The 24,806-nt window shown below is 40.1% G+C and overlaps 1 protein-coding gene across 1 annotated transcript in view; it reads left to right on the forward strand.

The window, feature by feature from the left end:
* Positions 1-24,149, forward strand: part of LOC138973454 (low-density lipoprotein receptor-related protein-like) — a 56,087-nt gene extending 31,938 nt beyond the window's left edge. Inside the window, exons 6-8 of the mRNA XM_070346172.1 lie at positions 12,031-12,339; positions 17,939-18,352; positions 23,749-24,149. Of these exons, the coding sequence (XP_070202273.1) occupies positions 12,031-12,339; positions 17,939-18,352; positions 23,749-23,897 (872 nt within the window). The 3' untranslated portion in view covers positions 23,898-24,149. The remainder of the gene's footprint in view (positions 1-12,030; positions 12,340-17,938; positions 18,353-23,748) is intronic.
* Positions 24,150-24,806: the final 657 nt, after the last annotated feature.

The raw sequence follows: 24,806 nt of genomic DNA on the forward strand, positions 1-24,806 counted from the left end.
TCAAGCAATAACAGAGAGAAGAAATCTTCAAACCATTACATTTGTAACTACCCAAACTCACTGTAAGACTAAGAGACTGGATCTTTCTTCCCGATAACTCTTGGCGGCAGCTTCTTGAGTTGCTGTCCGCATGCTGACTCTCTGTGTCCTTGATTCCCTTTAACGTCCCCGATTGCGCTGACAAACAATGTAACACTGCCGCACCTGCTGGCCCTGCCCTGCCTCTTCTGACCGGTGGAGACGATGTTTAGCTCAGAGTTGAGACATGAGATAAGCGTACTTTGTTCGACCTGAGTATCGAAATGGACAGCTTTTGCAGAAAAAAAAGAAACAAAAAAACAAAACTGTTAAAAGACATGGACAAACGGTTATACTTGACGGACATGAATCATAAGTGAATAAAATACGTGGCTTATACCTACCATGCAATACAGTACAGTGTTAGTTTATTTATGCCATAAGGGGCAAATGTATAATAAGTTACACGTTTGGCATTTTTAAGAACTATAAATGCATACATGAATCGTCTAAAACATGATCAGGTAAAAGAAAACATGATCAGGTATAAGAAAACAAACACGTACAGATACTCCGATTCACTCAATCACTCGTACTACCACGTGAATGTCACACACACACACACACACACACACACACACACACACACACACACTGACACACGCACGCACGCGCGTACGCACGCATGTACGTATGCACACACACACACGCACAAACACACACATCTACAGACATACGCACGCACATTTTACACACATACGGCACACACATAGACCTAAGAAATACAAAAATAAAAACCAGCTGCATTCTAAGATTCGACCGGAGAATCTAGATCTCTGATTCAGTTAGATCTGTAGTTGTTAGTCTTGCAGGAAAATCAATGGCGATTCTGACATCGATGTTGCGGGTAGTCTACGTAAACTCATTATAAATGAAAGCACACAAATCAAGGACTCTTGTTGGAAAATACCATTGTTTTTGATTCCGATCCTTATTTTGTAGTCGAAATGTTTTGTGTGTGCAGAAATACAAATTTAGATCGATTGCAAGCGTTTTAGATTTCATTGTCAGTGTACGTGTGTCACTGTGTCGGAACTGTGCCTCTCGAAACATTCAGTTAGCGTTAGACCTATGCTTTTGCTTTATTTTTATGATGACTCCTTAATTCCTGAACCGAATCATTAAGCAGAGCCTCTTTGTAAACCGCCATAAAACAAAGTACCGTAATGTGCAATGCTGAAAGCGTAAATCTGACTTTTGAGAGGTTCCCTGAAATGCGTCAACTCGGCTAAGATTTAATATCTACGAATGACGAACACAGTACGTGAACAGAGCAAACACATTGCTTGAAACTGTTTTGTTGCATTATGAAGCCTTGTTTGCAGCCACTTAAAAGTCTTATACGACAAGAATGTATTGCATAATTGACAAAAAGAACTTACCAGAGAACTTTCGTCAAGCCAGCGGCTGCTCACCGCTAGGAATTCTGGGTGGTTGAGCACTTTGAAAACTTCCGGTTTACATTATGTTCCAAATAAGGATATCCTACTACGATTATGTTCCAAATAAGGATATCCTACTACGATGGAATACATCAATGAATTTTCAAACGGCTACACTTGCTCCGTCCTTTCTGATCGGAGGGGGGTGTTTTTTTGAAAGTGTTAGTGAATGGATTAAACATTTTAGCGGTCGAATCTCAATTTCTGTGAGAAAATGTAGACGAGGACCTTTAAGACTAGTATAGCCATCTAGGTAGACATACAATGATTATGCAAAGCTTGTTTAAAACTCTTTAGTGAGGTTAATGATCTTATTACAGACGAAATGGAGTTCCACACCATAGCGCCAGAGAAGGCTTGACTAGTTTTGAACAAATCAATCCTGGGAATTGGTGGTAGAAAATTGATAGACCCGTACCTTTCGGTGACTGTGAAATAGGTCCTGAATATAGATGGGCACTTCGCCATGATATACTTTATACATCATTACAGTCTTATTAAACTGTAACTGTTTTACTAGCGGCAAGTAGTTTAGATTCTTCAACTTCAAATCAGCTGATAATTGTGGACCATTTAACATGATTTTAGCTGCCCGACGATGTAGAGAGTTTAATTTTTTCATGTGAATATCAGAGACGCCATCCCAAAGAGTTGATGCGTAATTAATATGGGATAAGATGTGGGCATGATAAAATAGTTTTAGTGTTGCGATATCGACATATTGCTTTAACTTTGATAGCAGAAACACATTCTTGGATATTTTTTGACAAATATAATGTACATGAGATTGCCATTTTAATTCTTGATCGACTATCACACCCAAAACACGATGTTCCGTTACCTGCTGAACAGGTTGTGATTCCAGAGAAAGATTTAACTTAAGAGGTCGTGACTGGTGTTTTTGTCTTGTTGTAATAATCATGCTTTTTGTCTTTCCTGGGTGCACTATCATACAATTCTGGTTACACCAACTGTTGACTTCATTCAGTCTAGACTGTAAAGAAATTTCAATTTCTTGAACAGTCCTACAGCTTGTGTGAAGCGTCGAATCATCTGCAAAAAATTCCGTTTTAACTTTGGAATTAGATATAAGAAGGGGGAGGTCCTTAATGAATACACAAAACAAGATAGGCCCTAAAACTGACCCCTGGGGGACTCCACTCTTTAAACATCCTTTGGGAGATGTTTTACCGTTTATAGAAACATACTGTGTTCTGTTGACAAGATATGATTTAAAGAATGAACACGTTGCGGGATTGTTCACGTACAATGCTCCCGCAGTGGGGCACTGCGGTTATGAAATTAAAGGCCCCTCCTGTTTTTGGAACCGCAGGAGCTTTCTAGTTTGCTGTTAGGTAGATTTTTGGTTCCTCTTTCCTGTCATGCTCTCTTTTTCTTCATGAATTCTTTTCTTTTTTCTGCCTTCTTGCTCATTCACCTGTATTTTTTCCAAAAATCTCTTCTCTTGCCGCTTGTCTCGCGATTCATGTATAGTTTAATCTGTTAGTGTTCTGATGTAAGTCCAGCAGTAGATAGGTTAAGCCTATTTTAACATACTGGAAACTGGTAATCTTCCAGTAGGTATTAATTTAGTTTTACTAAAGCCTGCTGGGACACAAGTAATGGGTTAGTGCATTTGTAAACAGGAATCGCTTGACAAGTGGCCCCCTTCATCCCCCCCTTCCTCGTCCTGATATGGCTCTGCGTAGTCGGCTGGACGTTAAGCAACAAATAAACAAACAAACAAACGTACAATGCGAGTTTATGTAAAAGTAATGTGTGATCTACAACATCAAAAGCTTTCTTAAAATCAAGAAATACAGCCCCTGATATGTCCGAACGATTAATTGCCGATAGCCAGTTATCACATAGTGATGAAATAGCTGTACTACAGGAATTTTTCGGACGAAACCCAGATTGAAAGTTGTGAAATGATTTGTACCTTTCCATGTAGTTCAGAAGATTCTTCTGGATGTGCTTCTCTAAAGGCTTTGATAAAATAGGAAGCAATGAAATTGGCCTGAAGTTATTAGGGTCAGACACATCTTTATTTTTAGGAAGTGGAACGACCTTTGCCGTTTTAAATGCATCAGGAAAAATATTTTGTTCAATGCAAAGATTATACACATATGTTAGGGAGAGAGAGAGAGAGAGAGAGAGAGAGAGAGAGAGAGAGAGAGAGAGAGAGAGAGAGAGAGAGAGAGAGAGAGAGAGAGAGAGAGAGAGAATTTGTCATTCACAGGGGGTATGCAGTGCCTTGGCAATGCACTTCTACTTAATTCGAAAATCGTATTAGATAGCCAAGATGGGTGCCTTTTAACAGAAATGATGAATGGGTGATGCGGGAATGAATGCTTTTGTTCGGATGTAAAACTTGTCGCAATATTGTGACCATCTATGGTATACCTAGCTGATATAAAGCGATGGCTTCCTCAATGCTGATTGCTCCCTGTTGTTTTCATCTTCACTCCTTATTGTCAGGCAAATGTAAGGCTTCTCTGAGAGGCGTACCCTTGCAATAATTCACGTACACCACCACCCACCCGGCCCCCTCCCTCACCTTAAACTTTGTTCAGTCATTACATATTGGCCTGAAAATGATTTTACAATATTCCTCTAGATTGGCCGAATTTGTCCTGTGGCGGAGGAACTTCCGTGCCATGGGGTAAGCACATTCCAATGGTGAAGAAACACTTGCTGAAATAAAGCATTGGTCTTTTCAACATGCACGGTCTCAGTGTCAGCTTTTTACACTTATCTACTCACGTTTTGGGCGTGTAAAAGTGGTTAGTTCTGATCTTATTTTGACAAAATGGTTTTCTGTGGGAGTGCGTTCTGTAACATGAGTGAAGTGCGTGTCGTAACAAGCCTTTCCTGCAGTTGTTGTGCGCTCTGTAACCTACTCATGTGTGGGTATCATACTACAAAACGTCATAAAACCTGAATTGTGTAAGACACAAGAAAACGACCGAACCACATAATCCTTGATATATTGTAGCTTACTAATAACATTAGGCCCCCCCCAAAAAAAAGGTCTGTTTACGGTAACATAGGCCAAAAAAATAGGGTCGGTAGGTCGGGATTTTTTTTTTTTTTCCCAAGAAACCATATTTTTACGTTATTTTGCAAAACAAAAGATTTTTTTTTTTCCCAAATGCCAAAAAAAGTCTAGGGTCGCGCGAAAAAAATAGGGTCGGTCGGGTTACCGTAAACAGACCTTTTTTTTTTTTGCCTTACAGTATGCGCAAACTGCATACGTGGGCCGCGTGCAAAGGTCAAACGTCCCAAAATTCCACAAAACGTAAGTACCCGAGAGAGTTGATGAAGCTAAAGCAACGCTTAAAATCACATGTAAGCAAATGTAGTATCGTGGATTCAAAGAAAAATACACACTGAACATTCTTCATCTACCAAAAGTTAAGAGCAAGAAGTTTGGCGTCTCTCTGAGCAACAAATATACAGCCACCCACCTCAAGTTTTTGCCCACGAGCTAGTGCGACCAGAGACTATAGAGTATACAGATGTATACTCTATAGTCTCTGGTGCGACCCGTAACTTTTGTGTTGTGCGACCAAAACACGATGTATCTATTTATACTGCGTGGATATGCCTCAGCCATATGACGACTTCTGAATTTAGATCCACTCGGCATGGTGACAAATCTTGATGAAAAGTATATGACTGAGGACAGCAGTGGAAAAAGTGACACATGGCAGGTACATATTGCTTTGTGTCTGCAGTGCAAAAGACAGATAAGCTGATGGTAGATTTCCAAATGAACACATCACCCGCAGATCTACTGCTGATTTACGACGGGCAAGCTACAATCCAGGGCAGAGAACACTGCAGCGTTGTAATCCAACTCTTCATTTATTTCAGGAAAGCACGTCCCTACAAATGAACATTACAACTCTCTGATACTAAGACATGGTGTACAGGTACATTCCGATAATTGAGTGGGACAGGATTAAACAAATTCCCAGGGCTGCAATGAGGAAGTACACGGTTTTTCTGTCATTGACATTAATAGCTTTCACACTGCCAGTATATGAGAGATAATGGTCTTCTTGGTGACCGTTCATGCCCAAGCACGTAGAGCTGGTTGCCAGCAGGACAATGTGTCCCTGAACAATATCAGAGACTTCGGAGTGCGAGGACCAGGGCAAATAAACTAATGTGAACCTGTCTGAGTGTGACCATCGTGACGCCCATATCTTTAAATCTTAGTCGTATGACAATTCCAAGAATATATTATCTTGATATGCAAGCTCTAGAGTAAGTTAATGATTGTAGATAAGCTTTGCCATGATAATTATGCTGATGCAGTTTAAAAGTGTGTGTGTGTATGTGTGTGTGTGTGTGTGTGTGTGTGTGTGTGTGTGTGTGTGTGTGTGTGTGTGTGTGTGTGTGTGAGGATTGCACAAGATCTCCTTCAGGGACAACTACACCAACAACAAATACACAGTCATTTTATCTGTTTGACTTCTTTTAAAAATTATACATGGAGTAAATATGATGCGTTAGTTTTAACTCTGAGTGTGTGGTGTGTGTGGTGTGTGTGCGTGTGCATGTGCGTGTGACGGAGTGATTTGAGCTTGTGTTACTGTTTCAGTTTGTCGATTTCTTACGGGAGCCTTGAAGGCTTCGCCTCTTGTTTCACAATGTAGTCGTCAGCTATTGTTTTCCAATGCGACTCGCTGTAAGCTTATCTGCAATAGCACGTTATTATGTACCTCTGAATATAAATGCACCAAACGGCTGTGATTCACACGAACTCTAGCGATGGCTTTTGACTATTCAGAGGAACTGGCGATAGGCATTACCGTCGTCTGCTACGAGAACCACGACCTTGCGTGACCTTGCTTCCGGGCTTTTTTTTTTTTAACTTTCAAAACTTCGAATTGTACTGATCTTGATGAAAAAATAATTCTTTTATGATGTAAGAATGTTTGTGTAACAAGCTGTCAATTCATTATTTAGATTTTAAAAGTTAGGTCTAGCGCCAAAACGCACCGTCCGATTTTGTTATCAGACAATCCGCAAAATTGATTCGTTGAAAATTGCTCGCTCTTTACGTAGGGCACCTAGGATGTTCAAAAGCGGTGAGTATGTAAATGAATATGTGTACACGTTTGTACCATGTGTAAAAGCCTCACGGTATCTGTGATGGTTTACGGAAGGCGTACTACGCCTTTAAGGCAAAAACTATGTATTGGGTACAGAACCTTGTAAACGCACACCAATCCCCTCCACCCCATTTGTTCCAAATCTGTAAATAAAAAAACAGTTTTTACATTACCTGTCATAAAAAAGTACACAGATACATTTTGCTGTAGATCTTTGTGATGTGGCCAGTTATTTTAAAACCAAGTATATTGCCAGAAAGGTCATTCATTCCCCTAGCGTAAGAAAACTTTCTCACGAAGTATCTCTTGTATATTGGTAACATATTCTAAAAGTTTGAAAGCAATCCACCAAGTAATTGCTAAAATGTAGCGCTTTTTGACATGATACCCATAAAAATAGACGCAAAAAGTCCCGTTTTTGACCGCTCTTGCGATCGACACCTGCATCAGTAGGAATAGCATAGCACGCGAAATACGCAAGGTAGCAAAACAAAACGATATGTTCAGGGTAGATCATTTGTTTAACTTTAGTTTCTTCTCGTATGTCAACGTTGCAACGTTTGGCCTATTGTGATTTTTTGTCGATTTTTACATTCGGCCCTTCCGTTTTTGTCAGGTCGATTTTGAGGGTACTCTTACTTGAGCGGCGGTCACGTGATCCCTGTCAAAGAAATATTTAATCCAAACGATGATCCTGAAGGTTAAGTGAACGGCCTTAACTGGCATGTAGAAAGTTTTAATGAAATGACACGGGGATTAATGCTTTGATTTGGCCAAGTTTAGTTCAACTTGTTCTGATGTAAAGAAACAGGCGGGGAAACACGGTTTGATAGCCCCTAAAGACTAGATCTGTCCGCGCCTTTACGAGGGCCATTCTAGGTATAGCCGATTTCACGTGGTCCCAGGCCTGAAGGAGCTAGTATTTAGCTGGCGACGTATGCATACACGAAGATATATACCAAAGTACTTGTCTTCCCAATGCGTGTGTGTTCGGGTTTGTGTGCACGTGTCTGTGCGTGAGTGATTCTTTGTTTTACAGGAGCAACTTTGCCTCCTGCTCGAATTTTAATCCATAAGAAGTTGGGTTTTTTCTCTATCTCTCGATTCACGTATGCAGAACCCCGAGACCCAACTAAATTGATAGAAGCAAGGTGAAGGTCAAACGATTTGTGGGGGATCCAGAACTTATGGTTTGAAAACACGTGGAATAACCACATGGAACTAAACTAAAACATGGCGTGCTTTGAAAGACTTCTCAGCCCACTAAACCCAAGTACGCTGTAACCCTGCTTCAGCTACTCACTATGCAAAAGTATTTCGTCAGTGAAACGTCCTCGCATATAATTCTCACATGCTAAACCGGGTGGAAAACATGTTTCACCCTTTCCACAGACAGATTCCCTGTTACTTTCAGCTTGGAAAAAAACCGAGAAGCGATTACGTCCCAGGGTGTGCCGAAGAAAAATTTCCATTTTTATGTAATATTTAAATGGACAATAAAGTGCTGTTATTGTTATTGTTATTGTTATTATAGAAAACATCACGTAAATATACATTTGACCCAACTGTGACGACACTTTCCTAAGTGCTTGTCAGAAAGAGTTTTTTTTCTACGTGTTTTCTAACCGTACGTTTGAGTTCCCCCCACAAATTGGAAAACCGAGACTAATAATGGCGGGCACCATGCATGTGCTAAGACCCACACCCTACTACAAGTCATTACAATAACACACACAAATACACGTAATAATTCGCACGCACATGCTAAATCCTAACAACATTACAAACAAAAACCTTCACAATCACACATTCACATTCACGCGAATGGCTGCGGGCATATTATGCAACTAGAATGAATACCCGCTTCGCCGGGTAGCCGGCTTCGCCGGGAAGAAGTACTTAGAGCCGTACGCCGGCTTCGCCGGGTCCGAACAATGGACCCGCCAAGCTTAGGTCCCTCCCAGATTCGTGGAATGGGAACAGCACGAAAACGATTCAGTGGCCATAATGCCATTCCTGACCATATCGAGTCCCATCCTTGTCGACGAATGTGACCGTGTTAATCACCTTTGGAGGCGAACTCCACTCAAATAGGATTGAGCAATTTATAGCTTATCTGTAAGACCTTTTGAACTGTTATGGCTTTTCAAAGGAAGGCCAGTACATACAAATACACAAAAGCCGCCAGACTACATCACAAACAGAACTGAACAATCCCCAGGTGTTGCTCACATAGAGAGAGACACACACACACACACACACACACACAAACACAGAGAAGCCGTATCTATAGAGAGATAGATGACAGTGTATTTTTCGCGTGGCTATAAATTGATTCGACCTTTGCACTTTTACAGTGAGGATAATTTACGGGTCCAATTTACGTTCTGGACACTGCGGTGACCTTCTAAAAATAGTAACAGAACGCCGGGAATATCCGAAGACGCCCCACTCATATAGTGCACCATACGAAGGAAGGGAGGTAAACGCTGAAAACCTGGAGAAGATGAGAAGATAAGGAAGAGTTACTTATAATGGTGAAATGAACACAAAAACCAAAATCGGTTCAGCGCTGCGCGCTGAGAGCACGTGTTGAAATATCTCATCGATGATATTGTGTCCGGGGTGTAGCTGAATACGGTGTCCAAATTTGAAAAAGATCCACCGAGAACTTTGGCTTTGGTGTGTCGGTATGGGGGCCCGGGTAGCTGAGGTGGAACCAAAATAGCTGAGGTGGAACCAAAATCGGTTCAGCGCTGCGCGCTGAGAGCACGTGTTGAAATATCGACCAGGTTGTGTCCTGTCCCGGGTCTACCTGAATATGCCCACCAAATTTGAAGCAGATCCATCGAGAACTTTGGCCGTGCATCGCGAACTCACAGACAGACACACAGACACACAAACAGACACAAGTCGTATATATATATAGATGCTTTTCCAAAAATATGATGACGTTTGATTTTGCTCAGATATGAGAAAGAAATTGCCTAATATCTATATAGCGGTTGGACTTCCACTATTACAAAATAAAAGTGTTATTGTTATTGAATATGTATTATTGTTGAGTATTTATGTGCGTGTCTGCTCAATCTGTGTGTATACGAATTAGTGTGTATGTATACTTGTGGAGACCGGCACGGTTGGCCTAGTGGTAAGGCGTCTGCCCCGTGATCGGGAGGTCGTGGGTTCGAACCCCGGCCGGTCATACCTAAGACTTTAAAATTGGCAATCTAGTGGCTGCTCCGCCTTGCGTCTGGCATTATGGGGTTAGTGCTAGGACTGGTTGGTCCGGTGTCAGAATAATGTGACTGGGTGCGACATGAAGCCTGTGCTGCGACTTCTGTCTTGTGTGTGGCGCACGTTAAATGTCAAAGCAGCACCGCCCTGATATGGCCCTTCGTGGTCGGCTGGGCGTTAAGCAAACAAACATACAAAACATACTTGTGGAGTGTGTATTTGAGAAAAAGTCAGAGTGAAAAATAAATGAATAGAAAGAGATGAAAGTATTTTAAGATTAAAACTAACCTACACAAACTGACAACCAAAACGTTTACCTTTACAAAGTTTATTGACACTAAACAACAGACAACAACTGTCAACAAATCTCACATAGTTTCTCTGGTCTAGTTCAAGGGAGACAACTATTCTATCTTCAAACTCTTGCTGCTAACACTCCTCAAGAAAACTAACACTATAACCAATACAAGGACTCTAAAGATTCACAGACTAAAAAAGAACACTAGATTACATAAATAACTCACAAACTGACAATACTAATGACTTCACAAAATACTTTTCACAACTGACAAACAGACCCACCACATGCCCTGCACACACAAAACAACATGGCGCGAGTTAGCTTCACCGCGACCGGTCATGATTATACATAATTATTTCTTGCTAAAAAAAAAAAACAATTAAAAAAAACAATAAACCAAACATAGGAATATGTTATTTAGGTTCTTAAAAACTACCCTGCCAAATAAAACTCTTCCACTTACCATGGAGTTGGACTTCTAAGCCCAAAACCAACTTTACATCATCAGCTAATCTACTCACAAAAACAACAAGTCGCGTAAGGCGAAAATACAATATTTAGTCAAGTAGCTGTCGAACTCACAGAATGAAACTGAATGCAATGCCATTTTTCAGCAAGACCGTATACTCGTAGCATCGTCAGTCCACCGCTCATGGCAAAGGCAGTGAAATTGACAAGAAGAGCGGGGTAGTAGTTGCGCTAAGAAGGATAGCACGCTTTTCTGTACCTCTCTTTGTTTTAACTTTCTGAGCGTGTTTTTAATCCAAACATATCATATCTATATGTTTTTGGAATCAGGAACCGACAAGGAATAAGATGAAAGTGTTTTTAAATTGATTTCGACAATTTAATTTTGATAACAATTGTTATATATTTAATTTTCAGAGCTTGTTTTTAATCCAAATATAACATATTTATATGTTTTTGGAATCAGAAAATGATGGAGAATAAGATGAACGTAAATTTGGATCGTTTTATAAATTTTTATTTTTTTTTTACAATTTTCAGATTTTTAATGACCAAAGTCATTAATTAATTTTTAAGCCACCACGCTGAAATGCAATACCGAAGTCCGGGCTTTGTCGAAGATTACTTGACCAAAATTGGTTGAAAAATGAGGGCGTGACAGTGCCGCCTCAACTTTCACGAAAAGCCGGATATGACGTCATCAAAGACATTTATCAAAAAAATGAAAAAAACGTTCGGGGATTTCATACCCAGGAACTCTCATGTCAAATTTCATAAAGATCGGTCCAGTAGTTTAGTCTGAATCGCTCTACACACACACACACACACACACACACACACACACACACACACACACACACACACACACACACACACACACACACACACACACAGACACACACACGCACATACACCACGACCCTCGTTTCGATTCCCCCTCGATGTTAAAATATTTAGTCAAAACTTGACTAAATATAAAAAGGGGCCTTCGCTAAGAATGCTGGAAACTATGGAAAGGAAATTAAGAAGGGAAGTAACTCGGAACCTTCTGATCTATACGTCTTTGACGAGATTACCTCCCGTCCTCCACATCTATTATATCCGGAGTCTCTGAATAAGAAACACCTCGGATATAAGAAAGCAAAACAAATTTCAACTCGACTTTCTTATGAGCAGGTACCAAGTGCTGTAAATTAATAACTTTTGTTCCCGATGTTCAGGGTAAATATCTGAGTATATTTCTTGTGTTGTGAGATAAGAAAGTAAGGGAGGTAACTCCTGGAATAAATGAAGAAAATGGAGCCACAGAACAGGGAAGTACCTTGTATTCTCTAGTGTGACCTTAATCATCACAAAAGTCATTTTCTTTCACTTTCAGATACAGCAGCAGTGAAAAGCCTGACGCTCGACGGCCACAACGATACGATCACGGTCGATGGTGATGGCCACAGAACACTAAACCTGACCTGCAGAGTGTTTGGACGAGTAAAAGGCCTCGTTAAAATAAAAAAAGAGAGTGATGTCTTTGGGAACGTTCATTTCCCTTTTTATAAACTACATTATCAGACATTGGGAACTTTTACCTTCGACGTCGTGATGACCTTGTCAGACGTCACGTGTAACGACATGGGGAGGTACACCTGTGCAGTGGGCCAGGACTCGAAAAGCATTCAGCTGAATGTATCATGTAAGGATCTATTTCTAAATATTTGAAGCACAAAACAATGCTTCATACAAATGTCTCTATCCGTTGAATATTTATGTTAGCGGAAGCATTTCTATTCGTAGAAGTTAAACAAGTCGCGTAATGACAACATTTAGTCAAGCTGTCGAACTCACAGAATGAAACTGAACGCACTGCTTTTTTCACCAACACCACATACTCGTAGTTTTGTCAGTCCACCGCTTGTGGCAAAGGCAGTGAAATCGACAAGCCATGCAGAATAGTGCGCTAGTGGTCGCGCTGAGCAGGATAACACGCTTTTCTGTATGTCTATTCTTTTTAGCTTAGCCTTACTGAGTTTGTTTTTAATCCAAACATATCATATCTATATGTTTTTGGAATCAGGGACCGACAAGGAATAAGATGAAATTGTTTTTAAATCGATCTCGGAACATTAATTGTAATCATTATTTTTCATATTTTTAATTTTCAGAGCTTGTTTGTAATCCAAATTTAACATATGTATATGTTTAGGGAATCAGATAATGACGAAAAATAAGATGAAATTATTTTTGGATCGTTTTAATTACAAGTTTCCGATTTTTAATGACCAAACTCATTCATTAGTTTTTAAGCCACCATGCTGAAATGCAATACCAAAGTCCGGCCTTCGTCGAAGATTGCTTGGCCAAAAATACAATCAATTTGATTGAAAAATGAGGGTGTGACAGTGCTGCCTCAACTTTTACAAAAAGCCGGATATGACGTCATCAAAGGTTTTTATTGAAAAAATGAAAAATATGTCCGGGCATATCATTCCTAGGAACTCTCATGTCAAATGTCATAAAGATCGGTCCAGTAGTTTAGTCTGAATTGCTCTACACACACACACACGCACAGACAGACAGACACACACACAGACACACACAGACACACACAGACACACACAGACACACACACACACACACACACACCACGACCCTCGTCCCCATTCCCCCTCTATGTTAAAACATTTAGTCAAAACTTGACTAAATGTAACAAGTCGCGTAAGGCGAAAATACAACATTTAGTCAAGTAGCTGTCGAACTCACAGAATGAAACTGAACGCAATGCCATTTTTCAGCAAGACCGTATACTCGTAGCATCGTCAGTCCACCGCTCATGGCAAAGGCAGTGAAATTGACAAGAAGAGCGGGGTAGTAGTTGCGCTGAGAAGGATAGCACGCTTTTCTGTACCTCTCTTCGTTTTAACTTTCTGAGCGTGTTTTTAATCCAAACATTATCATATCTATATGTTTTTGGAATCAGGAACCGACAAGAAATAAGATGAAAGTGTTTTTAAATTGATTTCGAAAATTTAATTTTGATCATAATTTTTATATTTTTAATTTTCAGAGCTTGTTTTTAATCCAAATATAACATATGTATATGTTTTTGGAATCAGAAAATGATGGAAAATAAGATGAACGTAAATTTGGATCGTTTTATGAAAAAAATATTTTTTTTACAATTTTCAGATTTTTAATGACCAAAGTCATTAATTAATTGTTAAGCCACCAAGCTGAAATGCAATACCGAAGTCCGGGCGTCGTCGGAGATTACTTGACACAAATTTCAACCAATTTGGTTGAAAAATGAGAGCGTGACAGTGCCGCCTCAACTTTCACGAAAAGCCGGATATGACGTCATCAAAGACATTTATCAAAAAAATGAAAAAAACGTCTGAGGATATCATACATAGGAACTCTCATGTCAAATTTCATAAAGATCGGTCCAGTAGTTTAGTCTGAATCGCTCTGCACACACACACACACACACACACACACACACACACACACACACACAGACAGACACACACACACACACACACACACACACGCACATACACCACGACCCTCGTCTCGATTCCCCCCTCTACGTCAAAACATTTAGTCAAAACTTGACTAAATGTAAAAAGGAGAGAAAAAGACGGGTTTTACCGTTTTGGGCTCACATGAGTAATTGGTGAGTATTAGGATTTATATGTGTCCGTCCTTTCCGTCCGTGGACAATAGACGTAACGTTGAGGTTATCTCGAATGTTTTTCAAGCTAGACCTCTGAAACTGTGCACACTTTCAAGGGTTTGATGATTTCACGAAGTAACCCCAGTTTGGGTGACCCTCGTCAAATGTGGGGGTCACAGCGGGATCATGTTCATTTCATAAAAATGTAACGTTGTGGTTATCTTGGCAACGTTCATATATATATTCTAGCATAAATCCCAAAAGCTTGCTAAAAGTAGCATATTTTTGGCATGGACTTAGAAGAACAAATAATAACGTTCAAAGCACTCTGGTCGATTCTTTTTACATTTAGTCAAGTTTTGACTAAATGTTTTAACGTAGAGGGGGGAATCGAGACGAGGGTCGTGGTGTATGTGTGTGTGTGTGTGTGTGTGTGTGTGTGTGTGTGTGTGTGTGTGTGTGTGTGTGTGTGTGTGTGTGTTTGTGTGTGTGTGTGTGTGTGTGTGTGTGTGCGTGTGTGTGGAGCGATTTAGACCAAACTACTGGACCGATCTTTATAGAATTTGACATGAGAGTTTCTGGGATTGATATCCCCGAACGTTTTTTTCATTTTTTTGATAAATGTCTTTGATGACGTCATATCCGGCTTTTCGTGAAAGTTGAGGCGGCACTGTCACGCTCTCATTTTTCAACCAAATTGGTTGAAAGTTTTGTCAAGTAATCTTCGACGAAGCCCGGACTTCGGTATTGCATTTCAGCTTGGTGTCTTAAAAATTAATTAATGATTTTGGTCATTAAAAATCTGAACATTGTAAAAACAATATTTGTTTTATAAAACGATCCAAATTTACGTTTATCTTATTCTCCATCATTTGCTGATTCCAAAAACATATAAATATGTTATATTTGGATTAAAAACAAGCTCTGAAAATTAAATTTATAAAAATTATTATCAAAATTAAATTTTCCAAATCAATTTAAAAACACTTTCATCGTATTCCTTGTCGGTTCCTGATTAAAAAAACATATAGATATGATATGTTTGGATTAAAAACACGCTCAGAAAGTTAAAACGAAGAGAGGTACAGAAAAGCGTGCTATCCTTCTCAGCGCAAGTACTACCCCGCTCTTCTTGTCAATTTCACTGCCTTTGCCGTGCGCGGTGGACTGACGATGCTACGAATATACGGTCTTGCTGCGTTGCATTGCGTTCAGTTTCATTTTGTGAGTTCGACAGCTACTTGACTAAATGTTGTATTTTCGCCTTACGCGACTTGTTTTCTGTTACACCAAACGTTGACTGTTATTTCTAATGACACAGCATTACGTGTATCTTTTGATTATCTTCAGACACGACACAGATATTGCTGCTTTTCGGCAAAATCCAAGTTCACAAGCATGAACATGTTTGCTGGAGAAGATCTATCACCACCAAAATATGATGACATTGCTTGATATCAGGTCACACCTTAGTGTCTGAGGTATTATAGTCTTGGTTAGGCTATTTGTGATGACATCATGCTATGATGTCATTGTGTCAGAAATGAGGTAACTGCCTGAATACCTACAAGTTACACCTACGTTCATCCATGGTATCGCGTTTTATCCTACATACGCGAGAGAGACACCCGTGAGATAATAATCGTTTAAATCGCACGTGTGTATATCATGTAAATGAGGTCATGTCAAGCAAGTCTGGTAGGGACCTGTTTTTCCACCGCTTATGATGCCAAAGTCACCGAGACAAACTACATTATAGAAAATAAAATTGCGCTCGCTAATTACCCTCGATGAATCTTTAGAACTAACACGTCACGCCACACTTTCAGAGTGACGTTTCTTTGCTTTGACGTAATAGATTGCACGAGGCTTTAGAAGAGATCGAGGTTCCAAAACAAGCGTCTTCAACTGCAGGACATTTTCAGTAAAATACACGTAAGTACAGTATGTAGGATAAACAGAATACTACGTAGCTTGCTGTGTCGTACCAGATTTACACTCGTTGCTTTTTCAAATAGTGAACAGCTCGCTTTCGCTCGCAGTTCAATATTTAAAAAAACCAACTTGTGTAAATCTGGTACGACACAGCAAGCCATGTAGTATTCTCTATGTATCTCCTCGAGACACGGTCTGTGAATGAATGCAAATGAGCTAATACGCTGTCATACAGGAATCAAACACAACTCCAAATGTAAGTTACCTCCACTGTATTAATCAGCTATGACAACGTACACACAAATACACACAATCATGAACATAAAGGTTAGGTACTCAAAAATCCGGTACTCACAGTTTTGTAGCAAAAAAAAAACCCAGCTAGAGATGACAATCTCGTACAATTGCGCTATCAAAACTCTCTACTCTTCACTCAGGTAAAGAAATACAAACAGTCCGTGAACTCGTAGGCACACGATATCTATTTTACGTGTAACGACTCACGGCTCGTGTCGTCAAAAATCACCGTCTGCTCTGTCTACTAAATATTCCTTATCTCTTAAGTAATCAAAATATTGTAGACATATTTTAATTCTGGTCCTACACAGAATCACACAGCTTCTATAGCCGTACACTAGGAAATGTATTTACTACTAAATCCTTCTACTGGCAACCTCGGTCTACGCAGTAACTATCGCCCAGTGACCTCTATGGTCCAACTATACGGACACAGAATAACCGTGCTCTAGCTCCTAGAAATCCCGTCGAATCTCAGCTAGGCGAGTCAATAGGTAAGATAATTCCGGCGACTTCTCAGATCCTTAGTACTGTCATCTGTTGTTACCTTCCTGTCCGACCGGTTATACGACGCACTGCACAACATAAATAGCGGACATCTTGTCTTAGATATCTGTCTGCTATGTTTAAAGCTGTTACAGTGTTAGTCGATTCAACTTATGCGATAAACATTAACGATATTCAAATGCTTATTCCATTTACCTTAAAAGTGCTTTACGCGGGCCTCCTTTCTCCCGGTCAATTCCTATGACAGACCCCTCTCTGTCGATAGACAGTGGTCAAGTGTAACGATATCTGCGTTACGATTCACAACGTCAACTCTCTCAGTCAGTGAATGAGCTGAATTCACAGTACGTGCTAGTCACTTCGCTGTGTCACGCTATTATCCCTGGTTAGCGCTGTAAAGGCGTGGAGGATATCACTGTCAACATTGCCTGTTAGTGTATTCCGTGATTTCCTTCACACGGTCAATGGATATGATGACGTCACCCGATAGTGACGTCATATTTATTCACCCTGTCGAGAGGAGATACCTCATGATTCCATGGATGAATCTGATGTGTAAGTATATATCCCATGACCCATCATTCAAAGGTAATCCCACGCAAAAATAAATTCTTTGAAAAATGCTCGCTCTTTATGGAGGGCACCTAGGATATTCTCTAGCGGAAAGTGTTTAAATGAAAGGTGTTTGTACTGTATGTAAAAGCCAGACAGTGTCTGTGGCCAGAAACTGATGGTTTACGTGAAGCGGAGTGGGCCTTTAAGTAACCCTATATATGTGTTTGCTCGTTTCAAGGAAAGATTGTAAGTAATGGCTCAGTCTCAATTCTTCATACTTACTAGATAAAGTTTATCAAAGTTCAGTTCTCTTTTTGTCTCTCAGGTGAAGGGATGAAATACGGAGGAAATCTAACGTGTCCAAGTGCGTGGAAGATAGGCCAGAATGTCAAGCTCACGTTGACCCTTGATCGCTCAATATGGCCGTCCATTTGTAGAACCGATCCTGACAGACGGGAGGCGTGGTTTGAGGTGATCAGGTGGAACGATACGGGGAGGCAATCGATCATGTGTACCGTCGTCAACATCACGTTGCCAGGAGCCTGCCAAGGCGCCTTCACTCCAGGGACCATTGGATGCGGCTGTGTCAGCAAGACAAAATGGCATTTCACCCTAGAGCTCAACTTCGTCATGGATTTGTCCTATTTCGGCAACTGGAGCGTCGATACCCACTGTCTAAGGACTGATTTCAGCAAACCGATACAATTTAATGTAACTCCGGAGTGCAACGTGAGACTAAGTAAGGCGTGTTTTGCACTGTGTTGGTTGTATATCTGCCTTTTTACATTTAGTCAAGTTTTGACAAAATGTTTTAACGTAGAGGGGGAAATCGAGAAGAGGATGGTTGGGTGTGTGTGTGTGTGTGTGTGTGTGTGTGTGTGTGTGTGTGTGTGTGTGTGTGTGTGTGTGTAGAGCGATTCAGACTAAACTACTGGACCGATCTGTATGAAATTTGACATGAGAGTTCCTGGTTATGATATCCCCAGACGTTTTTTTCATTTTTTTGGATAAATGTCTTTGATGACGTCATATCCGGCTTTTCGTAAAAGTTGAGGCGGCACTGTCACGCTCTCATTTTTCAGCCAAACTGGTAGAAATTGTGGTCAAGTAATCTTCGACGAAGTTCGGACTTCGGTATTGCATTTCAGCTTGGTGGCTTAAAAAATAATTAATGACTTTGGTCATTAAAAATCTGAAAATTGTAAAAAACATGTGTTATAAAAAGATCCAAATTTACGTTCATCTTATTCTCCATTATTTTCTGATTTCTGGATTAAAAACAAGCTCTGAAAATTAAAAATATAAAAATTATTATCAAAATTAAAATTTCAAAATCAATTTAAAAACACTTTCATCTTATTCCTTGTCGGTTCCTGATTCCAAAAACATATAGATATGATATGTTTGGATTAAAAACACGCTCAGAAAGTTAAAACGAAGAGAGGTACAGAAAAGCGTGCTATCCTTCTCAGCGCAACTACTACCCCGCTCTTCTTGTCAATTTCACTGCCTTTGCCATGTGCGGTGGACTGACGATGAGTATACGGTCTTGCTGAAAAATTGCATTGCGTTCAGTTTCATTCTGTGAGTTCGACAGCTACTTGACTAAATGTTGTATTTTTGCCTTACGCGACTTGTTGTTTCTAACTTACTGCCCGTTATGCCGGTTGGCATGTTGGGCAGCAACACAGGACCTCCACTCCTGTCTGTTCTGGGCGAGTCTCTGGATGGTACCCCGCCTTTGGTTAGGCCAAAAAAAAAGGTCTGTTTACGGTAACATAGGCCAAAAAAATAGGGTCGGTAGGTCGGGATTTTTTTTAATTTTTTTTTTCTCCAAAAAACCATATTTTTACGTTATTTTGCAAAAAAAAACAAGATTTGTTTTATTTTTTTTTTTATTTTTTTTCCCCCCAAATGCCAAAAAAAAGTCAAGGGTCGCGCGAAAAAAATAGGGTCGGTCGGGTTACCGTAAACAGACCTTCTTTTTTTTTTTGCCTTAAGGGTCTTCAGTTCTCCCTCCACCGTTCGTCGCCAGGTGTTCTTGGGTCTTCCTCTCTTCCGCTTTCCCTCTGGTGTCCAGTGAAGAGCAGTCTTGGTGATATTGTCCTGCTGTCTTCGCAAGACAATGTCCGATCCATTGTGTTCTTCATACGCGTATTTCGCGTGCTATGCTATTCTTGCAGGTGTCGATCGCAAGAGCGGTCAAAAACGGAACGTTTTACGTCAATTTGTATGGGTATCATGTCAAAAAGCGCTACATTTTAGCAATTTGTTTGTTTGTTTGTTCGTTCATGGGCTGAAACTCCCACGGCTTTTACGTGTATGACCGTTTTTACTCCGCCATTTAGGCAGCCATACGCCGCTTTCGGAGGAAGCATGCTGGGTATTTTCGTGTTTCTATAACCCACCGAACTCTGACATGGATTACAGGATCTTTTTCGTGCGCACTTGGTCTTGTGCTTGGGTGTACACACGGGGGTGTTCGGACACCGAGGAGAGTCTGCACACAAAGTTGACTCTGAGAAATAAATCTCTCGCCGAACGTGGGGACGAACTCACGCTGACAGCGGCCAACTGGAAACAAATCCAGCGCGCTACCGATTGAGCTAGATCCCCGTCCTACATTCTAGCAATGATTTGATGGATTTCTTTTAAACTTTCGGAATATTTTACCAACATACCAGAGATACTTCGTTCGAAAGTTTGGATCGTTACGGTTGTTTATCCAGATGTGACGCAATGTTTTGGAAAATGTTGTTAAACTTGTCATAGGATTGTTCACTTGTCTTCAACAAATTCATGACTTTGTATATCCACAGATAAATGATTGATACAGATTCTGTCTAAGTTTCATTTGCGTGTAGCCGCTGGCGTTCATTTGCTAGTCATGCAAACACATGAGAAAAAAATGGAACGTTCACGCTGTTTTGCGCTTATAGCTGTTATCGCTGGGTTCCTCTTAAAACATGCTACGGGCACGCTTGGCGGGGCATCGCTGTGGCACCAGAATCATCGCTTAAATATGTATCGTGTTTACAGGCCCAGCAAATTTGCGTCAGTGCTTACACGCACATAAAACGTTAACAGTGTGTGTATCAATCATTTTTCAAAAGACATGCAAAGTCATGATTTTGTTGGACCCAAGGGAACAATCCTATGACGAGATTAAAAACTTCTTTCGAAAAATTGCATAACATTTTAACAAACACCTGTAACAATCCATAATTTCGCTCGAAGTATCTCTAGTATGTTGGTAAAATATTCCGAAAGTTTCAAAGCAATCCACCAAATAATTGCTAAAGTGCAGACGTTTTTGGCACGAAACCCCTACAAAATTACGCAAAAAGTCCCGTTTTTGACCGCTCTTGCGATCGCCACCTGCATCAGTAGGAATAGCATAGCACGCCACGCGAAATACGCAAGGTAGCAAAACAAAACAATCTATTCAGGGTAGATAATTGGTTTGACTTTCTTCTTGTATGTCAAAGTTGCAAAGTTTTGACTATTGTGATTTCTTGTCAATTTTTCATTCGGCTCTTCCGTTTTTGTCTGGTCGATGTTGAGGGTACCCTTACTTGCGCGGCGGTCACGTGATCCCTGTACAAGAAATATTTAATCCAAAAGGTGATCCTGGAGGTTAAGTGAACGGTCTTAACTAACATATACAGTTTTAATGAAATGACACGGGGATTAATGCTTTAATTTGGGTTTGAAATTTGTTACAATATTTTTTGGGCCAAGTTTACATTGTTGGAAACGTCAAGGACTAAAGTTTGATCTAGTGCACCAAGACTTTCATAGAAACCCAATCATAACGGTTGTAACGGCCCCAAACAATTCTTTCTGGTCTCACTCCTTTCATACTATTTCTCACCATTTCATGAAGAATGTATAACCTCGGTTGCTAGGGGAAAATACCTGTTGTCACTTTGACAACTTCAACCGTGATTTTCTCAAAATGGCCGACATGCTGGTAAGTAGCTTTACACACAAGGGAATGAATACTACATGTTGATATCACTGTTGATTGTCTCTGTCGACGCTTGCTTCCCTTTATACAATAAACCGTCCATAGATCGTCGTCCTCCCGAACAAAATCCTTTGTAATTGTATGTAATTGAGAATTCAGGATTAGTGGTAGGGAAATCCTTTGATGCAATGACGCCAGCGCCTATTGGGCGATTGGTCAATGCATTTCGGAGCCAGACAACAACATAATGTTGGTCATGCTTGAAATTAACGCTACTTGATATTGCTTTCCAAACGTATACGAAGTGAACGAGATCATAGGGTCAGTTATTATCTTAACTTGCCTCGAACAGTGAGACAAGGGACTTAGTCGATAAATATCGACAGGGGGCCGACTAATGGTTTAAATGTGAAATGTGTGTATAATAATGGGTGTGGGTCTGAAATGAAGTTAGGTAGTAGTTAACATTTGTTTTGAATAATTATTGGTATTTTGACAATGTGGGTAGCATGGAAATGTAAGCATTTGAATGTAAGTCTTAGGTACCATTGTACCCAGGAAGAGAGACAAGAGATAGGAGTAGGTTGCAATAGCTTGTGTGGTCTTCGAGTTTTGTTTTTGGAAAGATATTGTTAAAGAAAAAGAAGACAATTACAGTAATGCAATATTTATTGTGAAAATCAACGATTGTACAAAGAACTTGTGAAGCAATATTATGTCTATGGTGGTGTGAAGAAAATTAGTTATGATTTATACTATTATTATTTAGACTTGAGACTGACAGTGTTGTGACGAGCGTTGGCTAATGGTAACGAGTACATATGTGTGTAGTTGTGATGCGTGTGTGTGTTTGCGCGTTCGTTTGGATCATGGGTGTAATTTGTAAAACAGATGTGACAGTAATAATGGAGTTCACATCAGTGAGGTTAGTTTGAAATGGAACACACGCACGTTTTTGAAAAAAACAATATGAAATTTTGAACCATGAGATCTTTATTAAATAATAAACTGAACATCAGCAAAACATCAAAGCAATTATTAATAAGGTTTGAAAAGCTTGACTTACTATGTTAAATAGTGGATTGAAGGCTGAAAACGTCATTTACAAATTACATCTGAGATGGGGAGGGCGGGTGGGGAAAGTGCTGAAAGTGTTGATGAGAATTTAAAAAAAAAATGCAGAGTGACAACAGGAAGGTTAAAGGCTGCCCTTTTTGTAGCATTCATTAATTAATTCCTATTGTTTACATGTGCCAATAATGTTATAAAACTGTACCTAAGGGGATATAATAACGATTGGCTGTAGCTTTCGAACACAGAAAAAATTATTTCAGTATTGCAAAGTGGTTTTGATAGTGTCGAATGTAAACAGAACAGTCTCAAAGTGAAAGTGGATGTTTTCCGGAAATTGCGAAGTTAACAAGAATACAGAAAAGTGCGCTTTCCTGCTTAGTACAATACGCTACCGCGTTAATCTGGCGTGTCAATATCACTACGTTTTGGACGTGGAAACCCCCCGCGGGTTACGGAGAAGAATTTACCCGATGCTCCCCAGCATGTCGTAGGAGGCGACAAACGGATTCTGTTTCTCCTTTTACCCTTGTTAAGTGTTTCTTGTATAGAATATAGTCAATGTTTGTAAAGATTTTAGTCAAGCAGTATGTAAGAAAGTTTAAGTCTTTAGTACTGGAAATTTGCATTCTCCCAGTAAGGTCATATCTCTTGTTATCCGTGAACTATCATGTCTCGATTCATCGCTTTGCGTATTTTTCGTTGAATAATTATTGCTATGAAGTCAATCTAAATTCAAATTGTTTTTAATCATATACTATTATTCTACATATTTGAAGCAAATTCACTCAAAATTATAACACAACTCTGGCACATGAATGTTGTGATCAAATTACTTGAAGAGAAAAACAGTGTATGTTCATGGTACTAAAGGTAGCCCCTAGCCTTAAGGCGTATCACAGTAAAAGGTAGAAGGTTCCATAACACTCAGATCCGTTTAAGTGGTACTACAAATCTTGGTTACAATGAAAATGTCAGTCAAAAGTTGACAATCTTGTCCAGTGGAAAGACCTGGACTTTCCCCACGTGAGAATTCAAGCCTGATGAGAATCTGGTGATTCTTAATGAAGCACATGTCTTTGAATGTCTGTCAGCCTGTGAGGACAAGACGTACGGTGCACGCTGCGATGAACCATGCGGGCATTGTGCCGATGACCAGACCTGCAACGCCAGCACTGGACAATGTCCAGCTTGTCAGGACGGCTGGCTGCCTCCATTGTGCACACAAGGTACACAGACATAGGCTACATACACAATCATTATATATGTCTCTTTGTGAAGGTACTCAATTGTATGGCATTTTTTACCACTTCAACATAAAAGTACAATGTGTACAGTTGGTTTAACTGTAAGCTTTAGAGTGTGATGAAACCTGCGCGAATAGAGTTGCCGGGATTATTGTTTGACAAAATAACTGAAATGAGGTCACACAATTGTTTGAGTATACCTATTTTGTTTGGGCTGGCCAAACTCCATCTGATCAAAAAAAATAGTAATTGCTATGAAGTATGATTCTTGTTAAAAACATATTTAAATATTTTTTTTCAAATTTGGTGGATGTCAAGTTCATCAGGCTAGTAAGTGATTGTGGAGGGAAGGAGGTACCGGTTTGGGGTTGTGCAAGTTAGAATATGTGAAATGTTCTTAGGGTTGAATAACTAAATGGATTGATACAGGTCACATGGGAGTTCTCTTGAACATTAATTTAAGAAGCTGGAACAGCTTCCACAAAACCCTGAGAAAATCAGGTCTTAAAATAAGGGTAAACTTTCAGAGGTTATGAACAGAATATCTTAGAAAACATGGTCTTGAAAATGATTTATTGGGGGTTGGGGATCTTCTATGGGGTAAGTTTACTAGTCAGAAAAAACTATCATGCACGCCGGCATGCGAACTTGACCCCCTCCCCGCCTCTATCCTCACTCACTGTCTAGATACTCTCCTTCCGCATTTCACCTCCGTCATAAATGTTCTTCCAGAGAAACAAGAAGAAGAAGAAGAGGAAGGTTTTACCACAGGCGAGAAGATCGCCATTGGTGTGAGTGCTGGTGCTTCCGCCTCCGGGGTAGCCTTTGCCTGGCTATACCAGGCGTGGCAGATCATTAACAACTTAGGATGGATGCCTAACATTTATTGGGGGGAAGACAAGGAG

Source organism: Littorina saxatilis, linkage group LG8 (genome assembly GCF_037325665.1).
Source record: "Littorina saxatilis isolate snail1 linkage group LG8, US_GU_Lsax_2.0, whole genome shotgun sequence".
Taxonomy (NCBI): Eukaryota; Metazoa; Mollusca; class Gastropoda; order Littorinimorpha; family Littorinidae; genus Littorina; species Littorina saxatilis.